This window comes from Hemicordylus capensis, chromosome 5, assembly GCF_027244095.1.
Source record: "Hemicordylus capensis ecotype Gifberg chromosome 5, rHemCap1.1.pri, whole genome shotgun sequence".
NCBI lineage: Eukaryota > Metazoa > Chordata > Lepidosauria > Squamata > Cordylidae > Hemicordylus > Hemicordylus capensis.
The window spans coordinates 49,516,023-49,541,483 of NC_069661.1; the positions used below are offsets into that span (position 1 = coordinate 49,516,023).

General features: G+C 43.3%; 2 protein-coding genes across 11 annotated transcripts in view; one reads left to right on the plus strand and one right to left on the minus strand.

Annotated features, from left to right (window-relative positions):
* MFSD8 (major facilitator superfamily domain containing 8) overlaps nt 1-8,173 on the minus strand; it is a 28,862-nt gene extending 20,689 nt beyond the window's left edge. Inside the window, exons 1-3 of the mRNA XM_053252236.1 lie at nt 7,838-8,173; nt 4,167-4,258; nt 2,438-2,481 (exon numbers count right to left, since the gene is read on the minus strand). Of these exons, the coding sequence (XP_053108211.1) occupies nt 2,438-2,481; nt 4,167-4,258; nt 7,838-7,914 (213 nt within the window). The 5' untranslated portion in view covers nt 7,915-8,173. The remainder of the gene's footprint in view (nt 1-2,437; nt 2,482-4,166; nt 4,259-7,837) is intronic.
* The window catches only part of ABHD18 (abhydrolase domain containing 18), a 51,862-nt gene that overhangs the window by 579 nt on the left and 25,822 nt on the right, over nt 1-25,461 (plus strand). The window contains exons 1-10 of one of the 10 annotated variants that reach the window (XM_053252242.1): nt 5,870-6,628; nt 7,588-7,736; nt 10,011-10,069; nt 17,163-17,265; nt 19,145-19,229; nt 19,996-20,096; nt 20,810-20,888; nt 21,330-21,414; nt 24,127-24,154; nt 25,234-25,372. In XM_053252242.1, coding sequence (XP_053108217.1) covers nt 17,174-17,265; nt 19,145-19,229; nt 19,996-20,096; nt 20,810-20,888; nt 21,330-21,414; nt 24,127-24,154; nt 25,234-25,372 — 609 coding nt within the window. In that variant the 5' untranslated portion in view covers nt 5,870-6,628; nt 7,588-7,736; nt 10,011-10,069; nt 17,163-17,173. Of the gene's footprint in view, nt 1-5,869; nt 6,629-7,587; nt 7,737-8,192; nt 8,571-10,007; nt 10,070-17,162; nt 17,266-19,144; nt 19,230-19,995; nt 20,097-20,809; nt 20,889-21,329; nt 21,415-24,126; nt 24,155-25,233; nt 25,373-25,461 lie in introns of those variants that run through there. The other 9 variants (XM_053252243.1, XM_053252240.1, XM_053252247.1 and 6 more) reach the window with 9 other exon arrangements.

Genomic DNA, 25,461 nt, shown 5'->3' on the forward strand with positions numbered 1-25,461 from the left:
ACAACATGTCCCCAAGAAGTGTTTCAGAAACTACTACAAGAGTACTAGTACTTTTTGTCAGCTGTTATCCTACCACTATTCTATATGGTTATCCTACCATATAGAAATCAAATGGTCTGCAAGCAAAATACATAACACATTCTAAGCACAAAAATTATCTGCAAAGGTCCCATCTGCAGACAATTATAGGTGAGAATCGGAAGCTAGACTTATTCAAAATGACACCATTGAATAAGTATGGCAATATGTTTGGAGAATGTCCAAAATAATTTATAAAACTAGCTGACCAGGCACAGAGCATCTGTGCCCCTAGTCCCCCTTCCCACCCGCCCACCTGCTCCAGCCGGCCTGCCACCACCTCCTCCCACAGGCCACCTCTTCAGGTCGGCGTGGCTTTGCCCACCGGCTGGCCGCCTACTCAGACCGGTGCGGCTTTGCTCGCCTCCTCACGCCAGCGCAACTTCACCCACTGCCCACCCAAAGCCTGGAACACTCTCGAGTGGTGCCGCCACTCTCACGAGAGTTCCAGCACGGATCCCCAGCAGCACATCTACGGAAATTAATTATATAGATACTAGCTGAACCCACACAGAGAATCTGTGCACTCTTTGGGGCTGGCAGTTCCCCCCTCCCCCCACCTTCTGCCCCAGTCTCTCCTGCCCTCCCCCCACTCTCCCAGGTAACCTGGTCTGAAGCCATTTAGTGCTTTAAAGGTAATTACCAGCACCTTGTATTTTGGCCGAAAACCTATTGGCAGCCAATGCAATTGCTTTAAAACAGGCATAATATGGTCTCCCTGAGACACCCCGGAGACCAGTTACTGGCAGAACCAACCCTAAAACCTCCAAGGCCTCTTGGAATCCTATAGGATCCAACAGCCTTCTTGGGCAGACCATCCTAATAGGTCCTGAACCCCAAAGAGGTGGGTTGTGGCCATGAATCCAATCTTAACCAGATGGTGGTCCATCCATAACAACAGAGACCCTCTAGGAGTCTCCACCCACCCTATAGAAGACTTTCATCATGTTATGTGGTTATGTCTGTGTGTATAGAATTAAGGATGTAAGTGATCAATGCTGCAAAGGAGATTCAGAGATTTAGGGCAGTCTTCAACTCCTAAGGTCAGAGAGCAACATGTGTCGCTTTCTCCTTGCCCCCCATAAGATGCTTCAACTTCTTTAAGTATGCTGAAATTCAGCGGATCCATTAAACTTCAGTAAAAACCCTCTCACTTCTTACATTAGCATCTTGTTCTTCCCTAGAACTCTAAAACACAGCATACTCCCAGCAGAAGCAGGAACAGAGCCATGCACTGGGGCTTGGGGGAAAGCTGGCAATAGAACAGAATGGTAAGAAGCAGGATGACCTTGTCTGAAAGTAAATTCCTCTGCTGCGTTGCAGCATGGCACATAACGCACATAAGCAGCCATGAAAGCAGATGTGGAGGAAGAATTGCAATAGGACATTTTCTTTGTTCTGAAATGTGGAAAGTTATTTCTAAAGAAAAAAGGAGATTTCAATCCAATCCACTGTGGATGCAATATTATCCACACATGGAAGGATTACCACAGGACATAATGGAGCCTTATGTCTCCTCACTTTGGCATGGATGCAGATACAAAGATTGCACTAGGCTGCTAGAGAGGATGTGAGGACAGCGTGTGCCTCCTACAATCCTGGGCTGCAACATGCTAGCTGGGTAAAGAAGCACTTTAAACTGGGGACTTCAGCAGGGGGAAAGTAATCATCCCTCTTCATTCCAGCACAGCATCCCTTCCAGTGACTCTTGCTGGCATATCCCATGTATTTCTTTTTAGCCCTTTTAGGACAGTTCTTACTCACACTGTGAGAACTTTTTCATTGTTGAGAAGTGACATGTGCATGTTTTTAATAATTAATTATAATTCCCCATAATAGTCTGGCATAGTGCCTGCACACACATCATCTGTGAGTACCCACTGATGACAAGGCTCTGATATGCTTTATGATGATCCCTTTGTGTGCACGTATTGCATCCAAGTGGACTGAGTAAAACCCATGAAGCTGAGCAACATCAAACTATGAATGAAAGTTAAATGTTGTAATCTTCAATATTTTAATTGTGATTACGAAGTTGAATCTTAAAACATGCCTCTTTTTATTCAACCAGTTCTATATGGTAGTTTTAATTTACGAAATACATAGACGTGTCACAGCTCAAAACAATGTAATTTTGACATAAAAAGCAATCCTCTTATTGCAATGTACACTGTTAGAGCAGGACGGCACAACTCGGCCCTCCAGATAATGTTGAACTACAACTCCCATTATCGCTGACTATTGGCCACTATAGCTGGAAATGATAGAATTGTAGTCCAAGAACAGCTGGAGGGCTGAGGTTGTGCATGCCCTGTTTTAGAGCACAGATAATATATTTCAAATTAAAGTGATTACACACCTGTTTGAGATAGGGCCATATTGACATAATGACAATAGAGAAACCTGTAATATAAAAAACTAAAGTTACTTTGCAATGTGATTATTAAATCATTATATAAAGTGTTATAGGTAGCTAGCTGGATAAAAATAATGACTGACCTCCACCGCAATCAACAACTTGTGGAAGGACATTGATCTAGTGCATAACTGCTATGCTAATTCTGCAACTTGCATTCCAGACCCGTGTTGCCCTATTGCAAGCATGGTTGTGCAACAGTACATATGGGTTGTAGCCTATGCAATCCATATTAAAATGAAGTCACTGTGCATCACCCTCTCTACCTAAAATCAAGGGCAGATTATGATCAAGGTATTAAGACAGATCACTTATAACAATGTAGTATCATTGGAATATGAGCAACCACACCAGTTCAAGATTATGAATTACTCCTAATGCATGACCTAGGAGAGTTTTGTTTTTTGTTTCATTGAAACCACATGCACTAAATTAAGGATCTAGATCTATGGCAGGGCAATTTCTCCTGTTTCAACTGAGAGTGGTTGGGTCTTGGAAAAATAAGTGGATATTTAAAGCCCCACACAAAATACTGCAAGAAGATTGGGCCCATTTGTAAATACTGACCATCTTGTTAAAAGGAAGGCAAGAAGGGAGTTTCCATTTCCCCAATTAGATAAATTACAGTGAGAGTAGACCTACATGTTACAATAGGTTCTGAGGCACATCTGTTTCATATGGCAGCTATAATGTGCATAGTGACTTACAACATGAAATAAACGCTTCCACAAAATATTTTTTTGAATGTATACGCAATCCTCTCTAATAAAATGCTTGGTGTCCGTCCGTGGACAGACACCAAGCGTGTGTTCGTGCCTTCCTCGGCGTTTCTGGGCACGCGCAAAGCGCATGCCCAGAACAGAGCCAGGGAGACACGACCGCCAGCACCCGGCGGCCATCTTGGGCGGCCAGAAGCGGCCGCCCGAAGAAACCGGGTAAGTGGTGGCGGGGGACACTGGCTGAGGCGGCGGCAAAGCCACCGCCTCGGCCAGAGGACGCAGCGCAGCCAAGGCGGCGGCGGAGCCATGGCCGTGCCGCCGAAGCCAGGCGGGGGGGAGGAGGCGGCGGGGGAAGCCGGCTGAGGTGGTGGTGGAGCCGCCGCCGAGGCCTGGCGCCGCCGCCGAAGCCGGCCGGCTTGGGGCCCTTGCCCGGCCGGGGAGACCAGCCGCGGCATAGAGGCTGGTGGCGGCGCCGCCACAGCCGATAACCGCCCTCCCAGCTGCCCGACTTCCCCCACCCCCCCCAAAGGAATAAGGGCTGCCGCCGCCGCTGAAAACCACCCTCCCAGCTGCCCGAGCCCTACTCACCCGAGTCAGCCCGCAAGAGCCAGGCGAAGTGCAAGCATGCTTTCAAAAGGTACAGAGAGGAGCTCTGTTCGCGAGCTCCTCTCTGTACCTTTTGAAAACATGCTTGCACTTCGCCCGGCTCTTGCGGGCTGACTCGGGTGAGTAGGGCTTGGGCAGCTGGGAGAGCGGGAGGGCGGTTTTCGGCGGCGGCGGCCCTTATTCCTTTGGGGTGGGTGGGGGGAAGTTGGGCAGCTGGGAGGGCAGGAGGGCGGTTTTCGGCCCCTTCCCTTCCTAGCGCCCGTTATTCAACGGGCTAAAAATTACTTGTACAGATATAAAGTCCATACTACAAGACATAACACTGACTAAATAGCAGCTTTACAAACCAAGGCTACTGAAGAACATTGTAAGATACATTATCCGGATAGATCTCCACCGGCTTCTGTAATGGTGGAGGGTTTCCACAACACCTTCGTCTCTGTAGGAAGCAAACACAAAACAATCACGGGTTCTATCTATAAAGATGATGTCGAGATCGCATCTGAAGCCCATGCCTTTATGGGCCTATGAAATGTGCCACTGCACTCAAACTACTCATGAAATTAAGCCTGTCATCAGTAGGGATGTGCATGGAATCAGTTTTGTGTACTTCTGGAAGAGCCGGGGGGGGTCCTTTAGGGGGCAGGGAAGGAGCTGCCTACCTGCCAGCTCCCGCCCTGCCACTCCCCCCCGCCGTCAGCACTCTTGCAAAAAGTGGGTGCACGGGGCTGCCGTGTGCCTCCCTGCAGCCCCATTGCTGGGGCACTAGTTCTTTCAGTAAGAGAGGTGGCACCAGCAATGTATAATCGAACTACTGCTACATTTACTAAAAAGATGAACAGAAGGGAGCATATTTCCTTGATACTTATAAAATACTTTATTTACCTAATTACAGACATTAATAGTAAGAACCTGCCAATAATTCAAGCCACAATTACTAGTACATACTTGCAAGAAAAACCCTCCCCATCCCAACAGTAAACCTTCTTGTGAGGAAATTAGTCAGTACAAAGGTATTAAAAGCATTAAAAAGAATAAGAGGGAAGAAAAATGCTCTTAACAAAATGGCTCTGGTTTTGTTTTTGTTCCTGCCTTTTGATTTACCATATGCTGGCTGTTGGGTTTGAAGATAGATACTAAACTACTTATAGCTCTCATCTGGTCTGGGTTTCCCTCTTCTCCATTAAAAATATTTATATGCTGCTTTTTTTAGCAACAAAGTTCTCAAAATGGTTTAAATAGCAAAATATGAGGAAACTGTTTTATCTCAACATGTTTCTCCTTATAATAATGACTATTTTATTTTGCTTTGTGCTTGTAACAGTAGCTCAGATATACTTTACATATTGTCTTTTTAATAAGCTTGTAATGACCTAAAATATCTAACTTCTTGAAAGTCGCTTCACAAATTGCTAATATGAATATTAAGCATTTCCCCTCCCCCATCAAAAGTATATTTTTATGCATTTACTTCAAAATAAGGCTTTGCAAATCTAATCACAAGAAACTCATTTTAAAAGCTCCCTTGACCTTGAAATGCTTGCTTGTTTTTAAATCCTAAGAAATTGGGATAACTCCATATATTTATTATTTAAATAAATTAACTCCAGATATAACATTCTGCTGTCCCATTTGAAACCAAATTCATGGCTTTTCTTTCTGTAGTGTATAGACAAACACTATACACTAGAGTGTATAGACATACAGTATAGTTGCATATGTGTTTTCATAGGAGATCAAGCTGGGCTGCTTGCTGCTGTGATAGATGTAATAAAAGGCTATTTGAATTTGCTTCTAAGTTTACATGCTTAGGATTGGAGTGCATGTGGCTAGAAGTATGTATATGATATAGTCACATCTATCTATCTATTATTAATTCTCCAAGACGGGCCATGTGTGGGGACGGTAGAAAGGAGGCGATTGGCTGACACGAGTTTGCAAGCAGAAGCACCTGATTGGGCAGTGGGGATTCCATATGCAGATAGGGAGGAGGAGCCTGTGATGGTTAAGGTCAGTTGGAATGCAACTGTTACTGGTCGGAAGATGTTCTTGATTGCAGAGGAGAAGAATCTATATATATAAAAGGATAGCAGGCAGGGGTCTGCAAAAAGATGGGTTGTGAGGGAGGAAAGAGCCCCTTCAGGAGAAGGAGGATGCCATTGTGTGAATTAAATGAAGAAACAAGATGAACAAAATCTGTTAACTCAGTTAGGGAGGGAGAGAGAGAAAAAAACATGAAGGGAAGGGAAAGAAAGAGTGGGGAAGAGCAAGTGGAGGAGAGAGAAAGAAAAAGAAGGGAAAGAGAAAAGAGACAGAAGGAAGGGCAAGGGACGGGCCTGAGCCTGTCAGCAGCCTGAGGGGAATGAACGGCCATGGCAGCACTAGCAGCAAGGAAGGGCCCAGTTAACCACTGCTGCTGTTTGAGGCTACTGAGGCCATTGTCAGAGGGAGGCAGGCAGCCAAGGGATGGGCCTGGGCCTGTCAGCGGCCTGAGGGGAACGAGCGGCCATGGTGGTGGCAGTACGGCCTGGTCAACAACTGCTGCTGCTCCTGGGGGGCGCTGCAGGGGCGCGAGCGAGCGGGGGCGCTGCAGGGGGATGCCACAGATTCAGTGCACAACTGGACAGATGCTCTGTGCGGGGTCAGCTAGTACACATATATTTTATGACACATATTTTATGACATATCCTGTTCTTCTTCCAAAGAGTTCAGGGTAGTGTACATGTTCTTCCTCCCCATTTTTATTCTCACAACCATCTTGTGAAGCAGGTCCGGAGGAGAGAATGAGTGTCTCACCTAAAGTCCCACAGTAAGTTTCATGACTGAATGGAGAACATAAGTCTTCCAATCCTAGTCTTAACACTCTAATCACTACACCACATTGGTTCTCAACTCTGTGGGTACTGATTAAAGGAAAAACATGATGCAAGAGAAAAAGGAGATTCATATTTAGCAGTGAAGTAAATTAGTGGGGAGGAGAGTGTTGGATAACTTTAGAGAGCATGAAAGGATTTAATTATCACAACTTGGGGAGGAGGCTGTGGGCCTCAGGCAGGCTCTGTTGGCCAAAGCGGTGCTCCCTCTAACAGGGATTCCCAGATGTTGTGGACTACAACTTCCAGAATCCACAGCTGCAATATTACTTATTATTTATTTATTTGATTTCTATATCAATAGCTTTTGCTTGGGGATTATGGGAGCTGTAGTCAACAACATCTGCGAATCTCTGTTAGAGGGAACACTGGGCCCAAGCCCTGGATCTTTTAAGTACCTAGCAACACCTCTGCAAGGGAGATGGGCAGACTGGAGAGTGGCAGGATTATCCATGCAAAATCTGGTATCAGCAGATATGTTGTTCAGAATTTCTTCTGAAAATACATAAAACCCACAAAACAATCTTTCCCCACATGTATTTTGCTGTAAAAAGTAGTGCATTCAGCTAATTTAAGTGACAGGGCAAGAGAGGGGGAAGGTAATGAGAGACAGAGGGAGGAGAAATAGAAGGGAAACAGAAGGCGGTGCCAGGCGACTTAAGGCAGCACAAGACTATGTGCAAACCGCCCCCCCCCCCCCCCGCATCGGAATCCAATTGACTCACCACCAGATCTGAGTTTGACACCCCTGGCATAGTGCAAGGAAGTCTTACAAGTCTAGGAAAAGGTTTGCTAGCTGATTCCACTGTATGAGGGGTGTGTGTGTGTGAGTAAACCGCTTTGGGAACTTTTGTTAAAAAGCGGTATATAAATATTCGTCGTATTCGTAATACAGGCAAAACGGGAGGATTAGAGGTGTCAGATCACCACAGGCCAGCATGGTTTGGACCACCACTACAGAAGTGACCCTTTGAGATTAGAAGAGGAAGGGAGAGAGAGCGCGTGCCAGTCAGCCTCAGCGCTTATTTCCTTAACCGCTTCCAGGTAAAGTGCCTAACTATGATCGGTTCAGAGTCACACGCAGTTTGACCACCACGCACGCCACGACTCAAATTGCACGCGCGTCCCCCCCCCCCACTTCCTACCTGCTGCTTGCATCAGGGGGGCCGAGGAGAGGCGACTCCTGCCCTTCTAACTCAGGCACCAAATCAGCCGCTGCCATAGCTGGCTTCTACAACCCGGCAGCTGCCTCGAAGGCGGGTTCGCCAGCATAGCCTTCCCACGCGCCCTGGAGGAAGCTACCTCCGAACGCTAAGGGCGCGTGCGCGCGGACGGGAGAGACCATCCTCCTCCCCACATCGTGACTTTCCCTAGGTTGCTTCCCCATAGGAACAACTGGGAAGCTGCAGCAGCATCAGCTGACCGACGGCGACTATAAACAGCCAGGAGGAGGGGGGAGGGAGCGTGTTGGTCACGTGAGGGGCAAGGCGGGGTCTTGGAGCCGCTGAGTGGTTGCGGAGGTTTTCCTTCTCCCCGCCCCCCCCTTAAAAAAAACACACCAAACCAAATATCGACTTCCTGTCATTTCTCGCGCCGGGAAAAGTAAACGGAAGTGAGAGAGAATGGCTGAGACGAGCTTCGGGGCGCTTCTTAGTCCCGCCTTCCCTCATTCACTCGCGGACGGCGAGGTTGCCAGTCGGTGACAAAGGTAGAGAGGGCGGGGAGTCGCTGCCGCTGTGCCTGGAGGACGAGGACCCGCCCCCCTTCTTCGTTCTCCTTTCACTTGTCCTCTTCATCGGGCTTTCTCTCCTCTCATAGTGAGTGTGGCGGCACGGGGGGGCAGTCAGAGCAAGAGAGCGGCTGCCGACGGGCTCCTGGGTGAGTGAAACGTGCAGCCTGACGCGTCTCCCTGAGGTGTGTGCCTGGCTCAGGGCAGGTCGTGTGGTGAAGTGAAGCGCAAGGACGGAGGCATGCCTGCCATGGGGTAGCATGTGGGGAGAAGGCGCGTGCTTTCCCACCTATGGCCCGTCCTTCTACCACGAAGGATAGAGCAAGCCTGCAAGCCCAGCGGTTCGTCTCCTCGCGGGGTGTGTGTGTGTGTGTGTGTGTGGTTGTCTCCTTGTGAGCCCTTTGGGGACATGGATCTCTCTTTCTTCATTTATTATTTCTTTGTGTAAACCGCTTTGGAAACTCTTGTTGAAAAGCCGTATGTAAAAAGTTGTTGTTGGTTCTGGTGTCGTGCGGTGTGAGCAGAGGTTCGGGGCTCGCGGGGGCTCTTCGCAACAAATCCTGCGCTAGCTTATTGGCGGGCAAAGCCCCTTGACTGCGGAGGATGCGGCTGCACAGCTTGCAGCCAGTCCTGAGCACTGCGGGGGAAAGAAGAGAGGACGCTCTGGAAATCCGATCAAACTAATTTCGAACCTCTTTTCACACACACACACACACACCCCCACGCCCTTCACTACTTCTGTGTCTTTTCAGACTCCATTCTCCATTGGGAGCCAGCCTCATTGAAGCTCACTTCCAAGTAAACATGCATAGATCAGGCTGTTATAGTAAGAAAGTCTAGAAGCCTCGCCTCCTTCCGTACGTGCGCTTGCCTGACAAGGGGGCTCTTTATTTCTTGGCGACTGTGGTGAAGGCATGTTTCAGCCAGAAGCGTGTAGTTAGCCAGGTCCTCCCCCACCCCCATGAGTGAAGCTTTGATTACTTGCGAAGACTGGAGGGCGAGTTCAAACGTGAGCTGCTGCGTCCCTGTTAGAACATCACAAAGACATATTGGAAACAAAACTTCTGTGAAGAGACGGTGTATTCATATATCTTCTGGGTTAAGATGACTGTGTGTTAATGTTTTGCTTTCTCATCAATGCCAATGGGCATGTTATATGTCAGAACATCTCACTCCATGGAATTGAGGCATGGTGGCTGTATGTGTTGGCTTTGTGTGCATGTTTTTCAAACTTTCATATGCTAGCTACAGGGATACCATTATTGTTACAGAATATATATCTATATATATCCCACCTTAGAATTAATTTAGGCAATGGATTGCACTCTTATAGTAAGAGTGGTTCATGGTACAGTGTTGTTCCACCATCCATAATGAGTGAATTACTGTACTTGTAGATACATTTATTTTAATTAATAACCCTAACTCTTTGGTTTGGGGGTTAAGTATCTCTTTCAACTTCAGTGAAACAGAATATCTTCTAGGTTAGTTTGGGATAAGGCGAAGATAGAATTCTGATGAGAATTTGTGATGTGATATTGCATGTGAATTTTATCTTGAATTTCCCCACTTGTAATTTGAACCAGCAGATATGTCAAAGACCCTTGTGATTAAGAAAAATCTGAAGTAACAAGATCAACAGGAACAGGTATGAATAATTCATAGAATAATTCAATCATTATTAATGATTGAGAAACTTATATTGCTAGAATTCTGTATTGTGTATACCAGTTCTTGTACAGTTTTCATTCTGTTCATAAATGTATTTTGTTAGTCTCACTGCTTTCAAGATTGATTCAGTATATTTATTGCTATAAATCGCCACATGAATTTCTTGGTAGAAACTATTTCTCATTGTAGGAAAGCCAGGTCTTTAGTTCTGTTCTTTATCGTTATGTGGCTACATATAATGCGTTGACCTTCAACATATCACAGAGATGTATAATGTGTCCAAAACATTAGTAATCAACATTACTGATGATGTGACTCATAATAGATGCTGTTCTATTTATACATTGTCAACTTATTTGTTCTTGAACTCACTTTCAGCATTATCATAGGCTGTTTTATTTGTGTTTTTATTTTGATTCTAAATTGCTATTTGTATTTGGAAATGCTAATCTTGTTGAATCCAATATTTTATAAATTTTTGACACATTTTGGTTAGGGAAATCCAGAATATCCAGAAGGGTGATGGTAGATGAATAGTTCTAGTGGTGTTTTCCTCAACTGGACTTGGGTCTCATAGCAATACTAACTTATTTAGTTGGCTTTTGGTATTGTATCCACTTATTGTACATAGCACAAAAATCTTGTGCAAAGAAAGGAATGTCTATTCCATACTAGTTCCTTGTGATAGAGGAAGATGTTGACAAGTGGCATAATGTGTTTAACAGGTTGTGCAACCTTCTGTGTGTCACTCAGTTGTACAGCATCATGGAGTATCACAACTTCATGCAGCTCCAAAAACCCAAGTACGAGCAGCTTTGCTAGTTGAGCTAGAACAACATTAGTATGCATGTTTTCTGTGTTCTGTTGTGAACATATTTATAGGCTGCAAAAAGTATAGAGTCAATCCATTATGGGTCAGTGGGGATGTACTTGCTCCCAGGTCCACTTTACCTATGGCAGTTTAGAAATATGTATCTCATGCATAGCCCTACAGTGAGGGAAATAAGTATTTGATCCCCTGCTGATTTTGTCCGTTTGCCCTCTGACACAGAAATGACCAGGCTATAATTGGAATGGTAGGTTTATTGTAGCTGTGAGAGACAGAATAACAACAAACAAACCCTCAAAAGCCCAGTGCCCAAAAGTCAGCGATGGATTTGCATTGTAGTGAGGGAAATAAGCAGGGTGGATTTGATTTAAACCAAACTGATTTAAATCACGATTTAAATCACTAGCAGGGTGGATAAAAATAAAAAAAATCCGATTTAAATAAAAAAATCCGATTTAAATAAAAAAATCCGATTTAAATAAAAAAATCCGATTTAAATAAAAAAATCCGATTTAAATAAAAAAATCCGATTTAAATAAAAAAATCCGATTTAAATAAAAAAATCCGATTTAAATAAAAAAATCCGATTTAAATCAAAAAATCCGATTTAAATCAAAAAATCCGATTTAAATCAAAAAATCCGATTTAAATCAAAAAATCCGATTTAAATCAAAAAATCCGATTTAAATCAAAAAATTTTTAATTTTTATCCACCCTGCTAGTGATTTAAATCGTGATTTAAATCAGTTTGATTTGAAATCAAATCCACCCTGGAAATAAGTATTCGATCCCTTCACAAAAGATGTCTTAGTACTTGGTGGCAAAACCCTTGTTGGCAATCACAGAGGTCAGGCGTTTCTTGTAGTTGGCCACCAGGTTTGCACACAACCCAGGAGGGATATTGTCCCACTCCTCTTTGCAGATCCTCTCCAAGTCAGAAAGGTTTCGAGGCTGATGTTTGGCAACCCGAACCTTCAGCTCCCTCCACAGATTTTCTATGGGATTAAGGTCTGGAGACTGGCTGGGCCACTCCAGGACCTTCATGTGCTTCTTCTTGAGCCACTCCTTTGTTGCCTTGGCTGTGTGTTTTGGGTCATTGTCATGCTGGAATACCCATCCACGGCCCATTCTCAATGCCCTGGCTGAGGGAAGGAGGTGCTCACCCAAGATCTGACGGTACATGGTCCCGTCCATCGTCCCTTCGATGCAGTGAAGGTGTCCTGTCCCCTTAGCAGAAAAACACCCCCAAAGCATAATGTGTCCACCTCCAGGTTTGACGGTGGGGATGGTGTTCTTGGGCTCATAGGCAGCATTCCTCCTCCTCCACACACAGTGAGTTGAGTTGATGCCAAAGAGCTCGATTTTGGTCTCATCTGACCACAACACTTTCACCCAGTTCTCCTCTGGATCATTCAGATGTGCATTGGCAAACTGCAGATGGGCCTGTACATGTGCTGCCTTGAGCAGGGGGACCTGGCGGGCACTGCAAGATTTCAGTCCTTCACGGCGTAGTGTGTTACCAATTGTTTTCTTGGTGACTATGGTTCCAGCTGCCCTGAGATCATTGACAAGTTCCCCCCGTGTAGGTCTGGGCTGCTTTGTCACCGTTCTCATGATCATTGCAACTCCACGAGGTGAGATCTTGCATGGAGCCCCAGACCGAGGGAGATTGACAGTTGTTTTGTGTTTCTTCCATTTGCGAGTTATCGTGCCAACTGTAGTCACCTTCTCACCAAGCTGCTTGGCGATAGTCTTGTAGCCCAGTCCAGCCTTGTGCAGGTCTACAACCTTGTCCCTGACATCCTTCGACAGCTCTTTGGTCTTGGGCATGGTGGTGAGTTTGGAAGTGGAGTGATTGCTTGCTTCTATGGACAGGTGTCTTTTATACAGGTACTGTAACAAGCTGGGATTAGGAGCACTCCCTTACAGAGGGTGTTCCTCATCTCAGCTCGTTACCTGCATATAGTGAAAAGACACCTGGGAGCCTGAAATCTTGCTGGTTGATAGGGGATCGAATACTTATTTCCCTCACTACAATGCAAATCCATCGCTGACTTTTGGGCACTGGGCTTTTGAGGGTTTGTTTGTTGTCATTCTGTCTCTCAAGCTACAATAAACCTACCATTCCAATTATAGCCTGGTCATTTCTGTGTCAGAGGGCAAATGGACAAAATCAGCAGGGGATCAAATACTTATTTCCCTCACTGTATGTGTAATTTTTATCTGACAAAATCAAGGTGCAGTGCAAGTCTCTAAAAATTGTACAATATTTGGCTCTGCTTATGTTGGGTCATTGTGTGTGCATGCATGCATTAGTTGCTTGATCTGTGCAGTTTGATGTGAGCCTAAAGTGGGCATGATTACTTTGGCCAGATGTCAATAAATGTTGGCTCTGTTCACCTTCACCAGCCAGACAAAATTTTTACTCATCACCTATGGTGGTACATTACTCATCAGGATTCCCCCCCCCCCACTTGCTGGATATCATTTTCACTCGTCACAGACAAGTAGGCTAGTGGATTTCGTGAGCCCTGACCTCTTCCTTCCTATCAATAGGGCTAGTGTATTGATAGCAAAAGCATATTGAATATACAAAAACAATAAGGCTCAGAAGTGTTAAGATTATGTCAACACTCAGGTTAGCTTCCTTGTTTTGATAGATTAAATTTAGATCTCCTAGGTCTCAGATCTTTACTTCTGGGGACTTCTAATCTATAGTATTGGGAGCTCAGAAGTGGCTTAAATTTATTTCAGTAGGTATAATTTTTAAGAACCAGATCATTTAATAGCCTCAACCTCTGAACAATTACTAGCTCCACTTGCTAAGAGTGAAGCATTTTAAAACCAATTGTTTAATTAGTTGACTATCAAAACTACTAGAAACTGTCTCCATATCAGAGCTGCCTTCTATTTGTGAGGTGGTGGCTTGGCTTCATATCTGAATCTTGTTAGTTAGAGCATTCAATTATAACTTGCATATGTATATTTCTAATGTACATAAAGTAATTCAGAGGCCTTTTTAATTTCACATCCTTCCAAACCTCAACTCTCATTTTAGAACTAAAAATCAAGTCATGCATCATCTCTGAGCATGTGAATGCTTTCTAGAATTGTGGTGCTGTGAAATCAATATATTGTAACAAATGCTTATATCAGTCTTTATAGATGCATGCCATTCCAAGATATGAAATGTTCGATATTTAACCAGTATTTGAGTCAGTGAGCACACTATGATTTATTTTAAAAATGCCATGACTCTAGTGTTCTGGGGCTTATTGCAGAGGCTGTACTGCTTGAAAACAAATCAGTTCTATAAAAATGAGCCTACTAATGGAGTTAAAGCATTTACACCTTTATTTTCTTAGACTTAACATTGCACAATTAATATACTAACCTGGAGCTTCTGCCTCTCAAAATTATTATCTTGGCAGAACTCAGAACATCAGGTGCAACAGGTAATCATGTCGGTATGAGTTCTAGGTTTGTAAGAACAGCCTACCTTTTAAACAGAACACTTAAGTTAAAATGTCTTCCAGAATTCAGTAAGGAATTAAGTCTTTCCGCAGTTGTGTACAAATGTTGTCTTGCAATCACTCCCTGTTCAGAAATTTGTATCCATACTATTGTGAATGTAAGAGATCATATAGTGTGAGAAATGCTTGTTTGATATGAAGCTGAGAAAAAGGACAATTGCACTCAGTTATTAGAGTTTACAAAGTCCAAGGTTTTTAACACAAATTGGGACCACATCATTGTACATCAAGGCCTTTGGAAGCAACAACTGTTACCTCTGATAGGACAAAGAATGGGGGGATTTCAAACTGTGTGTTCTGAAAAGCAGCTTAGCCATAAAAGCTGGATTAATTGCAATATACTATATGGGGTTTTCTTGTAGTTGAAGCGCCTTCTCACACTAATACATGTAAACTGATCTCTTAGTGTGAACAAAAAAATAAAACTGCTTCTATTATAACAAGGATCTGCATTCTTCCGTTCACTCTCTAATAGCTTGAACGCCTAGAATATTTCCAGCCTGTCCATCCACCAGGATACAGTTACTAAAATTAGGTAGCTCTGTATTCTGTGGTATGTTGCATATGCAGTTACTCTGTTTAACTATCTGTGTCCACTTCGTCCATCTACACATTCTAATATACCCTTCAGTAGGACAAAGTAATCAAGCAGGCAAGAGGCATATCTTTTTAGATATGCAATGTGAGTTGCAGTGCAAATAATGGTGCTGAAATAACTTAATTAACTTGAGTGTTGGTATGGATGGATGGTTTCAGGCTGCTACAGTGGTTAAGATTCTAAAGCCAGGTCTTAGCCCAAGTCATCTGAGCCCATACATCCAGTCTCAGCCCACCATCTGCAAAATTTGGATAAGAAATCTTTCAAATGCAATTCCATGTGAATCTGTTCCTAGAAGGAGAAGTGGGAACTCATCTTCTGACTCACTCTCTGATTTTCATACATCTGTCTGAAAGTTTGAACAGAGTCTTTCCACATACACTGCAAAATTCATTCTGTGTGGATAACTTGTATGTGCATAGTATTTTATCAATATGTGGAGGGCAGGGTCAGTTAATACACTCCTCCAGCTGTTGCTCGGCAACAGGGATGCTGTGTTGCCAAGTCGCAAGCTTGAAAGCATGTCAAAGAGAAGCCACATTGGGGTATGCCCACGTGTCTCATGCCCCCCCCCCCGGTAATCTCATAAAAAGGGGCTGGAAGAGAAAGGCGGGTACTTTGTGGAGAGGTCTCCACACATCAAGTGATGACCAAGTATTTACACAAGCACATGGAGTCCAGGTGGCACCACAAATCAGGTAACCCAGTTTCCCAGTAAAGATAACACATGCCAGGGGAGTGAACCTGTAGTTTGGGTTGGAAGGCAGCCCCTGGAATTCTTGAGTGGCTCTACTCTATTATTATTTTTTGTACAAATTAGTATGGGAAGGGGGCTCCAGACCCTACCCCTTGGGTGCAAGCATACAGTCTCTGGCATTATTCATAAGAACTGTCTCGGGGTACACCGGAGGGTTCAAGTGCTGGATCACTAATGTGTGGCAATACAACATTCTCATTAGAGTGGCAGGCCATAGAGACACGCGTATGGGCTCGAGGGCTGTTGCCACTCAGCCCTGTTGCTAGATCCATGCATGCCCCAGGGAAGGATACCACACCAATACCTTTGCAGGTTGCAGTGACTGGTGGACAGCAGGAGTGAAAAGGCTCACTCCGGCAGTCTGGCCATCCCTTGGCACATAATCATCTTGATTTTTCCCCAGTGCGGCCACCCAGCTTACCATGGATCATTGAAAATAGGGGCTCCCCTCACATCTGCATACACTGCATCGCAGGTCCCAGCCCAGGAATTTTGACTGTGTACTAGGAGCCATCCCCGATCTTGCCAGACTGAGCCCAGAGGGAAATGGCCAGACACATGGAGCAGTCTGGACTCTGTGAGAGGCCTTGTATCAGCAGGGGCCCCTATTATTGAATGGCTTAACTCGTGAGGATGCAGTCTGATGGAGGCATGAAGCTCATGGAGCCTCTGGTCCTCCAATGGATTGGCCCTCTCATGAGTGGGCTAATCCCCAGCCGACACGGGGGCAGGAGTGTGTTGGGGGTTCCTGGAGTGCTTTGACTGGGTCTGCCGTCACAAGAGCATCCTTGGTCACAATGGACCCGTATACATATCCTCTCCTACGAAGTCATCATGATCCTTTCTGGAGTAATAGTGCCCCTCTCTGTCCACCCATTACCAGTAATTGTGTTTGTGTGAGACTGGGTGCAGGACTCTTACGAGCATGATAGTGTAAGTGGTGTGAGGAAAAAGGCTTAAATGGAATTTGAAAGGGTATAAATGCCCTTGCCCTGCTGCTGGCAGCCAATGCCAAAAAGGCATGATTGCCTATCGTGCCCAGCACCATTCACGATCCCACTTGAAGATCGTGGCCAATAGCTGCTGCCCTGCTTACCCCTTGCCCATAGTCTGGTGCCACGAGCGCCTCAGAGCTTACTGGGATGTGGCCTCGGTAGGCCAGGAAGAGGGAGAGACTCCTCTGCCCTGAAACCGGAGGTTGCCCAACCCAGGTTGGAAGATCATCTGCGGGACAATTCCCGGGTTCAAGAATTAACCATGTTGGTTAACGCATGGTTTCGTCCTATGTCCGAAAGGGCCCACAGTGTCATACTTCTCATCTAGAATGAGGCAACTATATTTGCTTTTTTCCAGATGTTTTGCTAATGGGTGTAAGCAAACTAGATGTTTTGTACAGACGCCTTCTTCTCACAAAACTTTTCATTCAAGGATGGGGAAGACCTGAAGACTTGAAAAGGTAATGGTCAGTTGATTCATGCTTCAGTTCCTATAAGTGTAGATGTGTTCTTACAATTTTTTTGTCAGTGCTCCAAAACCCAAACTTATATTCTTGAGTGTACACTGAATCATTGGAAACTTTTGATACTGTGTCAACAAAAAAGGGTAATAGTGTGTTACAAAGAGAATATCTGCATTTAGTATATGTGTATTTCTAATGCAACACAAGTCTTTAAATTTAAACATGTCATGAGTTCTTCCTCTTGAACTTAACTATGGTAATATTTTAAGCAGAAAAGTAATTAAGATCATCCAGACATACAGGAAGACCTTTATATTTGCAGAGGTTCCGTTCTCCGCAATTACTGCAGATACCGAAACCGTGAATAGCAAGTCATCAGGGCAATGGGATCACGGGTTAGGCTCCCAGAGGCCTGAAAATTGCCCCCCAAATGCCTAAGAGGGCAAAATAAAGTGCCCTGTCATGCTTTGTGGGCCTCCCATGAACCAGCAATACCCCTTTAAAGCCAGAAATAGCCAGTTTTTAAAAGTGTGTTCCATGATTTTTTGCAGTCTTTCCTCAAGTAAATGAGCCATAAAATAGCTCTGCGCTCAAAAGGGTGGCTGGAAATGTCCTCTGAGGTCATTTCCAGCCACCCCCAACCCATGGATATGTGAGTTTAAACCCTTTTTTGCTGCATTTTGACTGCATATACTAAGATCCCTGACCGCGGATACGCAAATCTGCAGATGCTGGATCCGTGAATATCGAGGTTCTGCTATAGTCAAAATTAATCCATGTTTGTGTCAAGCACAATGGACAGTATGTAGTTTACATAGCAATTACATAGCAATTGAAATTAATGGAACTTCAGTTAGTCATATCTAATTACTCATTTATTTTCATAGTAGTTAGTCATGACTGACTAGTCCAGATGCTGTCCAAATTTGTGTTATATATCTTGTCATATCTGAATCAAATTCATATTTCTTTTATTATAGAAGTAAGATATCTATATAGAAACTCCAGATAAAATGGAACTTTCTTGGTGATATTCAGCAAAAGGAGCACTTCTGTAAAAACAGTCTTAAGCAGCCATTCTGCAACTATTTCTATGGCGCCAGCCTTTAAATGAACCAAATCCTGCTATTAATGTTCCAATCAAAACATTTGGTCTTAAGGCAGGTCTACCAAAGCTGATCTGAGTTATGCACTTCAAACACTTATATGCATGTGTATTAACATAATTTTATTTAGTCTTTGGGGTTCAGATACCACCTATACATATGCTTAAATAGAGAAGTTTTCAGAAATGATCATGAGAATAACTTAAAGGCATTTACACAAATTACCTCTGGAATATCAACGGGGTGTGCACGGAACCGCCAACTGCGGTCCGGCACTGGGGTGGGGGGGTACCTTTAAGAGCGGCGGGAGGTTTTACTTACTCCTCCCGCTGCTTTCCCACTGTGGCGCCATAATCCTATGAGTAATTGGGGCTGCAGGACACCTCCCTGCCGTCCCTTCCCCGACGTTGCTTGCAAAAAACTCCCAGCAGTCCTTTGTGCGCACACTCCCAAGGATGCTCCCAAAGGACGCGCGCGCAAAGGACTGCTGGGAGTTTTTGCAAGCAACGTTGGGGAAGGGGCGGCAGGGAGGTGTCCTGCCACCCCAATTACTCATAGGATTACGGCGCCATGGTGGGAGGGGTAAGTAAACCCTCCCACTGCTCTTAAAGGTACCCCCCCCACCCGAACTGAACCACCCAGGTCCGGACCGGTCTGGAGGCCTTTTCAATGGCCTCCGGACCGGTCCAGGCCCATCCCTAATATCAATGCCCAGGTTTCTAGTCCAACAAGTCTTATATGAATGATGATACTGTTTTATTTCTTAACAGAATATTTGAATTCAGAAAGATTATTGGAAACAGGGAAAAATGCCAGGACCTGGTTGCAAGAGACTATCCTGTGCATATCGACAAGGTAGAATTGTATTTATTAGTTCATACATTTGTCTTATGGATATGCACAACCAATTATTTTCAAGAAGTGTTTTTGTGTGGATTGGTATTAAGGATGTGTGTGGGAAGGAAGCTGTTTTGATAAGCTGTAAGTTAGAAATTTGACATATCACTTTTGAAATACTTAGAGCTATTAGCAAAAAATAAAATACATAAATAAATGTACAATCTTTCCTAGACTTTGACTTTATTTGTTACCACCCACAATAGGCCATGGGAAATGGCCTGCACACGTTCCAGGAAAGGAGAGAGAATAACTGTGTTTACAGCTCTTTCTAATAGTTAGGACATGCAGGGTAGTGTGTTGCATATGGTTAAAGGTTCTTACTTGTGAACCTCGAGAAGCATCATTTTTGGTTAAAGAGAGGCCACAAAGGTCTTTCATCTAGCTGGTCCTCCCTGCTGCTACTCTCTCCCTTTCTCAAGGTTTATTGGTTCAGAAAGTGGGTGAGGAGAACTAGCAGGAAATGCTGGCTAGCAGCAATGGCAAACCCCATTTTCAGCTGGACCTGAAGGTTTGGGTCTAGCTCTTTTCAAACTAGAAGAATCTGTATTCCAAACTTCAATTGTAAATTTATCCAGTTTCTAGTGTTAACTGTGGGGAAACTTTAAGAAGGGTAAAGCTATAAATCTATGCTTGTAGAAATTGTTACAGAACTTGTTTTTCCATCAGGCTTGTGTGTTAGTTAATATTCCGTGGTTACCATAAAAATGCAATGTTCTTGTAGGCTGAGGAGCAATCAGATTGTAAGATCCTTGATGGACACTTCATTTCTCCTTTGGCTCACTATGTTCCAGACATCATGCCAACAGAATCCATCACAGCAAAGTAAGGACAAGCATATAACATAAGTTTAGTCATTAGTGACAGAATGAAATGGGTTGTTGTCTAAATATTGTTAAAGGTGACATAGAAGTACCTGTATTTTGATAAGAGTAGCCTTCCATGTTTGTCTGCACAAAGTCATACTGGGCAAAGCTAGTGCATTGTGCATCTTAATTCACATGTGTTCTGATCAGGATTTCACTTCCACGTTTTTGTCTCATAGAGCACCTCATTAAAAAAGTAACTAACCTTGTTGTCTGAGAGGGCTCTTTGGGTCTTGGACAATGGGTTGTATCCAAAGAGAGCTGGTCAGCACTAAGCACCAATGAAATCAGTGAGGCATGTTTTGACTAACTTAAGTTTCATTCATTTCAATTCAGCCATGATTAACTTCTTTTGGATACTTCCCAACATGCCGCTTTTCTTAACATATATTTGGCTAGCTTGGCTTTGCATGTTCAGATGTCATTGGGATCAATTTCGCTACAGCTGTAGCTGAAAAAGCTTGAGAGGTGCTTTCACCTAATTTTCTCTGCCCCTTGCAGCCTGACACCCCATTCCACCCCCATCTGGAAGTTTTCCAGTTCTGACTATTGGTAGTAGGAGGCTGTGGTTGGAGGGAGTAGGTGGGGAAATTGCCTTTTGTGAACTTGCTTGTGTTCAGTCCTTTGGATATAAGCCAGAGTGTGTTTAATGGTTGCCTCCTCTTTGATTAGGTTTCAGTTTATAGTACCAAAGAGATGGAACAGCAAATACAGACCTGTGTGTATTCATTTAGCAGGCACTGGAGATCATGTAAGCACCCAACATTGCTTGTTAATACTTCTTAAAAGCCTGAAATGTAGGTATAGTTGCCAACAGTGAGGGAGGCTTGGCTGTCATGCATGCGGGACAGAGCCTTCTCAGTTGTTGCCTTCAGATTCTGGAATGCTCTCCCAGTGGCCATCCACTCCTCAGTCTCCATCACAGTTTTTAGAAAGCATGTGAAATCTTGGTTTTTTTACCCAGGCTTTTATGATTGTTTATATTGCTGCTGCTTTGTATCACTTACAGTTATATTGTGCTTTTTTAATCAGATGTGTGTTTTAATATTCTAGTTAATAATTTACTTGTGACTTTTGTAGACTTGTGTTAACCTGTGTGTGAACCACCTTGAGATGGTTTTAATGAAAGTGGTATAGAAATTTAACAATACATAAATATTAACTGCTTACCTCCTTTAAATTTTTGTTCTAGCATTTTTGGAGGAGACGTACTTTAATGGCCCGTCCAATGATCAAAGAGGCCTCCATGGCTTCATTGTTGTTGGAAAACCCGTACTATATCCTTTTATTCAAGAAAAAAGTCAGTGGAAGTATAACTCTAGAGAAGAAAATTGGTGTTGTCTAAACACAAACATTGTGATAGTTTGTCAAAGAACTATTTCAGTGTGAGGTGAGGAGAAGGTGTATCAGAGTTGTAAATATTTTGTAGAATTTTGCAAATTGTAAATCTAAGAGGTATATATAACTCCAAAATGATGATGTGATAAGCTCTGACATCTGCACAGAAGTCACATCTCTAACTAATATGTAGAGCACTCTTAGCCATTATATTCAGAACGGCACATGTACAGTTTATTGTATTCATGTATGCAGTAAAAAAAAATTTAAGGTCCTGTTTGGGTAGCTACAGAACCCTGAAATTGCTACTTCTCTGTTGGTATAGGAGACAATTCAGGAAGGGTTGTCTCCTTCCCCTGCTCCAGAGAAGCAGGACTTGTACTAATTGGAATCTTTTTTGCAACTAGAGGAGAGATCCCCTTTTTAGTTTTTGTTTCCTGTCTGCTCCAGAGACAGCTTTTTGTTCACCTCCCCTTCTTTGTTACCGAGTTCTGGTAATCTCATCTGTGTTTCTCCTTTTCTGTGTCTATAAAACAGAACTTTAAAAAAAATAATCCATTGCTTGTCTGCTACCTTGTCTCGGGTTTGACAACCAAGGGTATGGCAGCTTCCAAACAGCCCTTCAGAGCTTCCCATGTTGCATTCTCTTCCCAGTGCAAAGGCTCTAATTCTACTTGTCCAGAGGAGCCTGAGAGAAACTCTTTTGCAGCCAAATGACAGTGACCCTCCTTGGCTACATGCTTTGAAGGATAGAAGTCACCAGCCCCATTGCTCTCACCCTCCACACCCAAGGGCTTTAGAGAACAGAGCCAGTCAACCACAATGGGCACTTCTGACCAGGTCCACATCACCCATAAGCTACATATCACTCTTTCCCCCATTTGATCCCCCACAAAGGTGTTGGAGCACACCAAATACTCCAGCTTAGCCAGGGAAACAGTCAAAAAAGGAGGCAGCCATAAAAGTGTCCTTCCCACAAGCTAAGTGCTAAGATTCAATATGACCAGTGGTCCCGCTAACAGGGATTCCCAGGTGTTGACTACAAAACCCATAATCCCCAAAGGCCACTGCAGCTGGGGATGCTGGGAATTGTAGTGAACAATATCTGGGAATCCCTGTTAGAGGGAACAGTGAATATGACAGTCACTGCAGGGAGCAGCTAGCACTAGGCAGCCACTCCCTACTGCTTCCCCCTGCTCCTCAGGCAGACAATAGTGATATACAACCTTTGTCTTCTACTTCCCTCTCCCATGCTCTGGATACTAGAGATCTGGAGAAATTATAGGATCATCATCAGAGGGCTCTCCTTCAGGGTAGGACAGATTCTACAGACACTGCTGGACTAGCTCCCCATAGCATCAGCATAGGTAGAATTCTACCTGCAGATGCCTGTACAGTAAGATAGAGGAATTGGAGCCCACATCAGGACCAGGCACCTATTATGGATCATGGCTCCTGCCATCAAGACATGCAGTTACTTAAAGAAGCTATATTGATAGACAATCCCTATGTTTAGTTTGGTGTCTCCTATCACATCTGTTGTCAATCTATTGTGTGCCTCTCAGCAAACACTGTCAGGTTCTTCACATATTGTCCAGTTTCCTTTCTGCTGGTCTCCTGATTGCATTGGCTATGAAGAAAACTGAAAGCAGATCTCTCCTCCAGCTACCAAAAGACTTGCAATGAGTATAATTAAAAGCCTTTCTATAGCTGGATGAGAGATACTCTTTCAGTCCTGGCTCTCTGAAACAGTGGGAGGAGATAACCCATCCTAGATGGCCTCCATAACATCAGTAAGAATAAACTTCACAGAATAAACCAACATTCCTTTTTAAGGAAAAGCTTTAAAAGCAGATTGGGGAATAAAGGGGAAACATTTGTAATATTTAAAATGGTTGCATGACAAATTCTTAAACTGCATTTTAAACATGGACTCCTAGCAAACTCTTTGGCGGTTCTGTTGGGGCAGGTGCTGAGAAGGAACCTCTCATATTTGAGTGTATGCCATGCCTCACCTCTGCATAATGATCTTTATGCTAAACTACCTTTGTTCAAACTTGTAACAAAACAGTAAGCCAGATCCATCATATTTCAATTTTAGAAGGCAAACTTCAATTCCATATGACTTAATTAGCTCAAACAAGTTACCCAGTTAATGAAGTTTACATTTAAACTCAAGTTTCTTGTATCCAGCATGTGGCCCATGGTTCCACACTGAATTTCAGAGGTAATGCTTACATGTCTTTGGTCTCTCTGAGATGAAGCTTGCTTCTTTAGCATGATCCTATTTTTCTGAAATATTGCTTACACGATTTCTTGAGAATAAGGAATATAGATTGACATAGTTGTGCTTTCCCCTTCTTACCTTGGTAAATCATTTTATTCTATGAAGGTCCCTGTTGTATTTTAAGCTGCTATCTGGAAGAGCCTGGATTCATATTTTTTATCCGTGATCAGATTATTGGTTTAAATTATGATGAGTTGAACTAATCTAGTACATTGAGTGCCAAATAGTTAACTAAAAGCTCACTGGTAAAATTACTGTTGCATGTTACTGTCTTTATTTTTTTAAGAACACAAATTTTTCATAATTTCTAAAACCCAGAGCATATGTCCACTTCCATATTAATTTCTTTGACTCATAACTATACATGGATGTAGAAAGCCTAAGGATCAGTTGTAAGTATTAACAGTTAATCACATTTTGCTCAAAAAAAATAGACTGCTTAAAACTGTATAAACATACTTACTTTTGTTACAACTTATGTGGCTTTAAACATCTTATGTAACTTTTGTAAGAGCCACAGTAGTAAGTACAGCAAATAGTTTTCATTCTGCTAGTTCAGAAATTACAGAATTCTAAAGGGGCTCCTTAAGCTTGCCTTGCATATTAGAAGGTTTTGAAGAATATTTTAACGTTTTTTTCCTAGAACCTTTGTTTAAGCTTTTTGAATTAAATGACCATTTTCCAAGTACTCGGCAACTGAGAGCTACAAGACATTCAGAAGTATGAAAAATGGGTCATTTCACAGAATTGAGAGCTGTATATGAAGAAGTCATAGTAGTTCTATCTTAGTAATGTTCCATGTATAAGTAATAAAGTATAACTGAGATGACGTTAAAAGTGTGGTATTCCTGTGGGTAGACAAACCTGCCGCGTTACTACTTAAAAAGTGAATTTTGTGATTACAGTGCAGGTAGCACTGCAAAATAAATTGCCAAAGGTCATAGTAGCAAATTTAAAATCTTGGCCGTACAGTAACTGGATTTCCTAATTTAGCCAGGTATTCATGGCCAAAGTTCCTTTGGCATGTATTCCTACAGTGTCAATATGCATTAACCTTTTTGTCTCATAGCAGTCTGAACACTTTTCAAAAATCCAGTGATGGCAGTGTTTTGAAACTCTTTACTTTGAAGTGCTCTTTGAATACACAGTGTGTTATCTATTCGCCTTCAGTTAACATAATACAAAATATATCCTAAAACTTACCTCAAATAAAATGGGCAGACATTAAGATCTGGGCTGAAATCCAGAATGCCTGAATAGTCCCATTGAAATTAATGGGACAAGTTTAGTAAGTCATCACTAACTTGTCCCATTAATTTCACTGATACTACTCATGAGAAGTATTCTGAATATCAGCCATTGCCTAAAAAAAAAAAAAAAAAGGCTTGCTTCATGAAATATTGTAGGTGTGATTAGTGGGGGGACTACTAGTGTTTTTTAGAATAAATTTTGTCTGTCTTTGGGAGAAAAGAAGGTCATGTCTAAAAAATGTCTCGGACCTGTTTGTGATGGGAGGAGCCCTTGTGCTGGAATCAGCAGCTCTTTTGCACTGGCTTGAGAGAGAAGGCTACGGACCTCTAGGAATGACTGGAATATCCATGGGAGGACATGTAAGAGTTTTTAAACTTGTATTTTTGTTGACTCTTGTCTGTCAGTATTCATGCAGTATCAGCTAGGTCTGGATTAGCTGCTATGAAGT